Below are 8,491 nucleotides of genomic sequence, written 5' to 3' on the forward strand. Positions count from 1 at the left end.
CAATTGATTTACCCAAACACTGATACAGAACCATATATCTATACCGATGTATCGATGTATCTATCGATTTGTGGGCCTACACATCCCATACTCTGTGAAAACTGACTGCAAGGAAGAAAACAAAATAGCCCTTTGTTGTGTACACAAGTTTTCTTACCTATATATCTATCTCTGAATGGCTAACTGGGTTATGTTTAGTACACTAGTCTGGGATCTGAATTTGTAATAACAATAATTTAAGGTTATAGGTCAGAGAGAGGAGGGAAGAGGTGGTGAACAGACAAGGATGAGAGGAAATGGACGTAGAGAAGGGAGGAAATGGTGGATAGAAAGAGAGAGTGGGAGTAAGAGGAGATAGAAAATATAGGGGAGTAGGAAGAGGTGGAAAAGAGAGGGGAAGTAGGTGGAGATGGACAAAGGAAGGGGGAGTAGGAGAAGATGGACAAAGGAAGGAGGAGTAGGAGAAGATGGACAAAGGGAGGGGGAGCAGGAGGAGATGGACAAAGGGAGGGGGAGCAGGAGGAGATGGACAAAGGGAGGGAACAGGAGGAGATGGACAAAGGGAGGGGGAGCAGGAGGAGATGGACAAAGGGAGGGGGAGCAGGAGGAGATGGACAAAGGGAGGGGGAGCAGGAGGAGATGGACAATGGGAGGGGGAGCAGGAAGTTGGACAGCGAGGGGAGGATGGGGAAGTAAGGACATATATCTTTTTTCCACACAATTCAAAGCATTATGGGGTTCGCTAGGATATAGCGGCAAATATTTAGATATGGTAGGATATGTTTCTGCTGTTCTGTTTCAGTTTGTCTAACACTGTTCTGGACGGGAACATGCGAAATTCGGACTGTCTTGCTGCCACCTTTGTGAATATTCTACCATAAAGTCTGAGGGGAATACTTGTTGCTTACGGTGGAACTTCGAAGGAAGGAACAAATTTCAAAGCCAGCACGACTAACTGTAACTTCACTAATGTTCCTGCGTGACAAGGGGACCACATGGCAATCCGATTTTTGGGTTTCATTTTTATGTTTATTATATTTTATATTTATTTCAGAACTCTAATATCAGTAATCAAAAGTAGTTTGATCGAACTCAAAAATTCTCGAGAAAATCGACTACGAACTTTTCCGACCACCTTTAATAAGCTGAGGAAAGGTCGATTTATCTCGACAGTAGTATGGCGGTGTCGTAAAATGCACGCCTACCATGGGACTGGACTGGCGCAGTATGTACCCATGCCCGTCAACATTTCAAACTAAGGTGAATGTTGCATTGACATTTTCATGAAGTGTGAAATACCCAACGATGAAAAAGAATTTAATTTTTAACATATTTTTTTATTCAAACAAGCTTTTATAAACGATCAGTAATCATATATATACTACAATGTAAAGACAAATAGGTGTTTAACGTTGGTGCCAAAAATCTCGAAAAGTCCTTCACCGATTTACTTCAGATTTTTACACGATACTCTACTAAACATTCAGACGGACATTGGTAACATGTTTTTTTAAACAAAAACGTACAGGTTACGTATTATACCCAACTGCGAGGAAGAAAATGTTGTGCTGTCAAAATGTTTGGTTTCGTCTTGTTTATCGCGGTCAGTTGAACTACAGTAGCAGCACAGATTAGAACTATGCAAAAATTCTGCCATTGTTGCTACTATCCTTTAATATCCAGCAGCAGGAGAGGTTTATCATAGAGTGTATACTAATTATATTAACCGATTTATGCTTTCATTTTAAGCAACTTCAGTTCCCATCAAATGTTTGTTGCCAATAACAATAAACAAGGCTCAAGGTCAGAGAGAGAAGGGAGAAGGGAATATTGATGCACAGATTTTATGTTTAATTAATTTTTTAATAAAACATGCATTTTCTATGTCTGGTGGGGTTGCTAATAAAGGAAAACATGAATTAAAATTTTTTATTGTATTGATTTTGGTTTTAGATGGTGGTATATATAATATACCACCATGCCACTTAGGGCCGTACCTAAAGTTTTTGAGATATCTTGGTTTGTGCTTGTAACTCACCTTTAAATTCTACTCTAAGCAGTAATAATTAGTATAATTAATGTAAAATAATTTTATTTCTGGCAATTGGTCATTTACAATACAAAATCAAATTACAAACCTTACAAATAAAATATGTTTCTTATTCCTTTTTGTGAAAATCTTGAAAGCACCTTTTTGTTTTGCTAAGGCACAAAGGCACTTTGCATTCAGCGCACATCCAGAAAGTGCGCACTTGCTTCTTTTTTGTACTGCATTTCGCACAACGTCTGGCGGTAGTACGCTCTGGCTGGTGGGATGAATTGTCGAGACGCTGGCGTGAGGAAACATATGGCTTGTTTTTCTTTACGTGGACTTGACTCTCATGAAGTCTAGATGGCCTCAATGGTGTTTTCTGGGTTACTAAGCTTTGCAGGATACTCATCCTGAAGACTTTGGCAGTCATTTTTTCTCTATCGCCTAGTTCCTTCCAAATTATATAGCTGTTGACGATACTGACATCAAGCAGGTGAAAGAATATTCGGTGCCACCACTTTTTACTTCTCCGGCTTATTTCATATGATTTTTTCAGTTGGTCGAACTTGTCGACATTGTTCATGTGTGCATTGTAATCCATCACTGCTTGAGGACAAGGTAGCTCTATGCGTGAACCATCTCTTTCACGGCGAGTCACTGTAGTAACTTCAGGACTGTGAAAATTTGAAAGGAGATGAACAGCTCTCTTATCTTTCCACTTCAAGTAGAGGATGCCACAGTTGCTGACCCTCCAGTCAAATTCACCTCTGCTTAATTCTTTGTCTGTTTTTAATTTGGGTAAATGTTTCCTTGTTGGTTGAACTGTCCCACAGGCATATATGTTTCTCTGCTGTAAACCAGCCAACAAGTTATAGCTATTGAAATAGTTGTCGAAATAAAGATAATGGCCTTTATTTACGAGTTCAGAGGACAAACTCAGCACTACATGCTCCCCAAGGCCTGTTTGCACTGTGTCACCTACTTTTCCGGTGTAAATATCAAATTTCAAGTTGTAAGAGGTCTTGTCACACAGCATCCACACTTTGTAACCACGCTTTATGGGTTTATCTCTCATGTATTGTTTCATACTGTTGCGGCCTTTGAATTTGATCATTGACTCATCAATTGCTAGGTGTTTGCTGGGTTGGTAACACTTGGAAAAAGATTCAGATAGTATCTTGATCACTGGTCGCAGCTTGTACAGTTTGTCATAACCTGGGTGTCCTTTTTCTGGATGCAATGTGTTATCATTCAGATGAATGTTCCTCAGTAACCATCCAAACCGATTTACTGCCATCAGAGATGCAATATAACGATCATGAAGTTCTGGGGCACTAGACCAGTAGTCTCTGTATGCTGGCATACGCTTTATACCCATCAAAATGTTGATTCCCAGGAAAGTTCGTATTTCATTGTCAGTTGTTGGAGTGAAAGACTTGCCAGATTGCGTCGCATATAAATTTGTTTGGAAAACGATTAGCTGAACTAGCTCTTTTGGAAATATTTTTTCGAATATATCGATAGGTTCTGGATCATCAATGTCCCTAATAAAAGCACTTGGTCCTGATTCACTGTCGAACTGCATTCCTGAGGTAGCATTGAATTGTTGTCCCCAAGTTGGCGCTGTGTCAGCAGCGCGTTTTGGCGGAGTGGACTCACTTTCTTCCTCGCTCTCTGAAACTTCGCCTTCAGACGACACAATAGCCTCCGCAACAATGCTTGCTTCATAATCAGATTCGTCATCTGTGGTGTCAACAGTGGAATCCTCGTCTGATGGAATTTCACACAATAATCGTTCGATTTCTTCATCTCGTAAGCCTCTTCTTGACATTTTCATTTTCAAACAACAGCCTGAATCCAAGTAAAGAATACGTAAGCAAAACAAAATGGAGAAAGAGCTAAAATAAGTCACAACACAATTAAAAACTAAACTTTGTAGCGGAGGATTTCGAATTTTATACTAGGAAACGAAATGCAATAGAATACTGCTACATGCACGGTGGTACAAATAATATACCACCAAAATAAATTGTATATAAATAACGGAAGATTGTGCATATGAATGTATACATGGGTTCATACCGTAGCTGTGACGTCCAAGATATGGAAAAAACACAGGCGCAACAAGAAATTCGTTATAAACCACTATTCACACGCAAAAACCATGCACAACTCAGCACGCAGCTTTCACAGTTGTAATCTATGCAATTCTTGGCGGGAACTGATTCCTTATAGGCAGTGAGTGCCATCTGTCTGATAAGTAGAGAACTAGGTGAGCATATTAGAGTGGTGGTCGTGCAGTTAAACCACTGTGCAAAGAGCCAAGAAAATTTTCAAAAGGTGGTATACTATGTATACCACCGTGCTCCAAAGAGTTACGTATTATACCCAACTGCGAGGAAGAAAATGTTGTGCTGTCAAAATGTTTGGTTTCGTCTTGTTTATCGCGGTCAGTTGAACTACAGTAGCAGCACAGATTAGAACTATGCAAAAATTCTGCCATTGTTGCTACTATCCTTTAATATCCAGCAGCAGGAGAGGTTTATCATAGAGTGTATACTAATTATATTAACCGATTTATGCTTTCATTTTAAGCAACTTCAGTTCCCATCAAATGTTTGTTGCCAATAACAATAAACAAGGCTCAAGGTCAGAGAGAGAAGGGAGAAGGGAATAGGTGAACAGAGACTCACAGAGGAAATGGACACAGACAGGGGAAAGAGAAGATTGACAAGGAGGGCAGGAAGTGGGAGATTGGGGGAGGGGGGAGGAGGAGATGAACAAAGAGAGATGGATAAAATGGGGGGGGGGGGGAGATGGCAAGGAGATAAGGACTTATTTCCAATTCCCGTACAAATTTAGCAATGGTGAATCATTGTCGATTTTACTGGTCATTTATATTTAGAACGAAAACTGAACTTTTGTGTGATACGTAATAAGAAATAATACGACTAGCATTTTTCATAAAAATAGCAATTTGATACATGTTAGCGAGCTAGTGTGAGATTCATTGTACATCTGAATGACGTAGGTAGTCGAACTGAAAGAAAAAAAGGAAATGAGGAAGACAAAACAGTAACCACAAATTACTGGTCTAGAGCCATAATGGTTTTACAATGAAATGAATACTCCTAGCTGCATACAGGCGTTGATATAAGTCAACGGGGACAGTTTAAAATGTGTGCCCTGCCCGGGACTCGAACCTGGGATCTCCTGCTTACATCGCCGACGCTCTATCCTTTTTTTTTCATTTTGTTCGTTGTTGAGCGCTGTGTTTGTTCGTTGCGGGCATCCGTTCAAGTTGGGTGTTGATCCTTTCACTCAGTTTTTTATTACAGAGGCCAACCGGCTCTCTGACATCCATTGCTGTGCGGATGCACATACAGTGCCCGAACTCTTACGGGAATCGGCAATAAATGGACTGTACAATTTTAACGTCGGCACGGTAGCTCAGCGTGTTCGATCAGAGAGCTGGTTGGCCTCTGTAATAAAAAACTGAGTGAAAGGATGAACAACGGACTTTAAAGAATGTCGTGTGACGTCCGCAACGAACAGACACAACGAACGAAAAAAAAAAAAAAAAAGAAATGGATAGAGCGTCTGCCATGTAAGCAGGAGATCCCGGTTTCGAGGCCCGGTCGGGGCACACATTTTCAACTGCCCCTGCTGACACATATCAACGCCTGTATGCAGATCAGATAGGGGTATTCGTTTCATTGTAATTTCATTCTAACGAGCTGCATGGTCACCGATGATATGTCGGACATGTCTGAAAGAACAGATATATATATATATAATGGTTTTTTCCATCTCCATCTATTATAAAATTTACGTAATTCATAGTAGAAGTTGCAGCTCTTTAAAAATTTGCATCAGGGAGGGAACGGACATAAAGCTCCCATGCGGCAGGCGAGCATTCTGCCCCACAGCAACATGTCCCATCTAGAAAAATTGACTTTGGTTTAGCATATTAAAGACGGTCGGAAAACTTCAAAGTCGACTTCCCCCAAAAATTTGCGTTCTGAACTTCACGTACCATTAACATAAAAAATTACAAAAATCTGACTGACCGGATAAACTTAATTGATCCACCACATCTATTTGTAATTGAGCAACATACTCAGCAGATACACAGCATTGGTCACTCTTACACGTCATCCTCCTTTACCAAAAGATGTTTTCGATGAACCACGCTTTTCATCTCATACGGTCATTTGTAGTTCCTTGAAACACTTTTGAATTTTAAACCATCCTGCATCACAATAATGATTGGAAACATACTGCAATTTATTCCACACTGTCAGGTATGCTCCCAACTGAGTTTTCCAATAGGTAATAAAATTATAGATCAATATTTATTGCTACAAAAACATAACAATGTGGGTGTTTCAAGTTACACTTTACTAGAGGGTTTCTTGCAACACTTTTGTTTTTGATGTTAGGCCCCACAGTAAAAACGCCAGGCAAAAGTAACGCTGTAAAAATCTTTTTTAAATCCTAAAAATTATTTATCTGTAAAATTATTCATTTTTTTACTGTACAAGAATGTTTCAGAATGTAAGGATGTCGCGATTGCCCAAAATAATTCTATCACATGCGACGCCAACTACGGTGCTTTAAACTGCATCATGCCTTTTTTTTTTTGCTAAGTTAAGCAACTAATCACTTTGATGCTTCCTCGTTCCAGCCTCAATTGCACTTTAGGTACACTGCAACGAAATCGTTCACATTTAGATAGTGCAATTCTGTAAAATTTTTTTTTCGACCTTTTTTCTTCTCTGTGACATTTGAACTCGGTTCTAGATTATTACTGTATTACAATAATTAACGCAACCGTGTTCATTTTTAGCACCATTTCTGATCTCAGCTGGGTTGGAGTGAATATAAAATATTTGTAGTTGTTCCAAACTACCCCACTTTATGGATTTATATGAAAAAAAATCTGGATGAATGCGAATATCACAAGCATAACGAGGGTTCCGTACATAAACAGTTCATTCAGCCTCTTATTAGAAAAGGTGGTCTTAACGAGATACAGCAGTTGGATAACATGTCAAAACAAGTATTTTTCCGTGTTCAAAATGGCTCTGAGCACTATGGGACTCAACATCTATGGTCATCAGTCCCCTAGAACTTAGAACTACTTAGACCTAACTAACCTAAGGGCATCACACAACACCCAGCCATCATGAGGCAGAGAAAATCCCTGACCCAGCCGGGAATCGAACCCGGGCGTGGGAAGCGAGAACGCTACCGTACGACCACGAGATGCGGGCTATTTTTCCGTGTAATATAGTTACGAATTAACACTTCTTTGATTTTTTTCCCATTTACTTGTTCTTTGGAGCCTTTCTTTCTGTCATATTCTGTGATAAAGGGTTAACGGGAAGTACCTCATAGGTTTGAGGAGTGAATTTGCGAGAATCGTAGCATGTGGCATAAATGCCGCATCTTTCGACTGTATTGACGTAGAAGCTTCAATGGTTTGAAAGACCGAGCGACTGTAGACCTTGGTACAGGACGTAAATTTCGACTTGATAAGTCTACACGTTGCTAAGAAAATTGGTTTTTAACAGTCGGACGGACAAAGTCGTTCTTTAACGGTTGTGTGTTCTGCGGTTGCTATACGGCACACTAGAAGAAGAAATTTCAACAAGCCTCGTGAGATAATTATTAATGTCACATCTTCAGCAACGAGATGGGCTACACTTTTGTCTTCATGAAATCACCGGGGAGTTCATGTGCAGGCCTGCAGAACAGAAGCTTTCCAAATGTGAATTTTCAACTCTAAAATGGCCAGCGGTACCTGGAGGATAGTACATTCATTCATTTGCTTCAATTTCTTGCTAAATCTGTTTCTCATCGCACGGTTGTTTAGAATCACACGCTAAACGAACAATTTCAATACACACGCCGTGATGCAAACATTAAGAACAAGATAATAGCAAATCTTTTCGAGTTAACCCCATTTATAGTAAACCTTCGAGTGCCCAAAGTTTCGGTCAGACGAAAATTTGATTGTAAATTCCGTCAGATAATTCGTATTATTCATTCTAGTAGCTCACACGAACGCGCCTGTGAGCAGAATTACCAGCCGACTAACCTCGCAAGCTGCGTCCCGTTCCTTCGCCACACGTCCGTCCCGCTCGGCGGCTGCCGTTCAACTGTCTGACAACGCTAGACCACTAGGTCCAGCGTTCGAGACGCGCAGCACGACTTCGTTCATATCGGTTGTCTACTGAAACATTTAGCCGAAAAAGCCAGTATAAAAATAATTACTACTAAACTTTTTTTATTATAAGCAGGCACACGCCACAACACTGATACAAAGATATTTTTATCACCTTTCCGTACGTCAATCGGTAAAATCGGAACCCTTACTTGATCGTTCTGTTGTCCGTCTGTCTATCTTTCCGCGCTGTTGTTAAGAACCCTTTTTCTCTCAAGAACGGATATACC

General features: G+C 40.2%; 2 protein-coding genes across 2 annotated transcripts in view; both read right to left on the bottom strand.

The window, feature by feature from the left end:
- The window catches only part of LOC124552629 (protein draper-like), a 237,919-nt gene extending 229,768 nt beyond the window's left edge, over window positions 1–8,151 (bottom strand). The window contains exon 1 of the mRNA XM_047126954.1: window positions 8,136–8,151. The gene's annotated coding sequence lies outside the window, so the exon portion shown is untranslated. The remainder of the gene's footprint in view (window positions 1–8,135) is intronic.
- LOC124552375 (piggyBac transposable element-derived protein 4-like) lies at window positions 2,794–3,863 on the bottom strand. The gene is made up of 2 exons (XM_047126639.1): window positions 2,969–3,863; window positions 2,794–2,882 (listed from the first exon to the last, which is right to left on the bottom strand). The coding sequence occupies exons 1-2, from the start codon at window positions 3,861–3,863 to the stop codon at window positions 2,794–2,796; spliced, it is 984 nt and encodes a 327-aa protein (XP_046982595.1).
- Window positions 8,152–8,491: the final 340 nt, after the last annotated feature.

Source organism: Schistocerca americana, chromosome 10, assembly GCF_021461395.2.
Source record: "Schistocerca americana isolate TAMUIC-IGC-003095 chromosome 10, iqSchAmer2.1, whole genome shotgun sequence".
Lineage (NCBI taxonomy): Eukaryota > Metazoa > Arthropoda > Insecta > Orthoptera > Acrididae > Schistocerca > Schistocerca americana.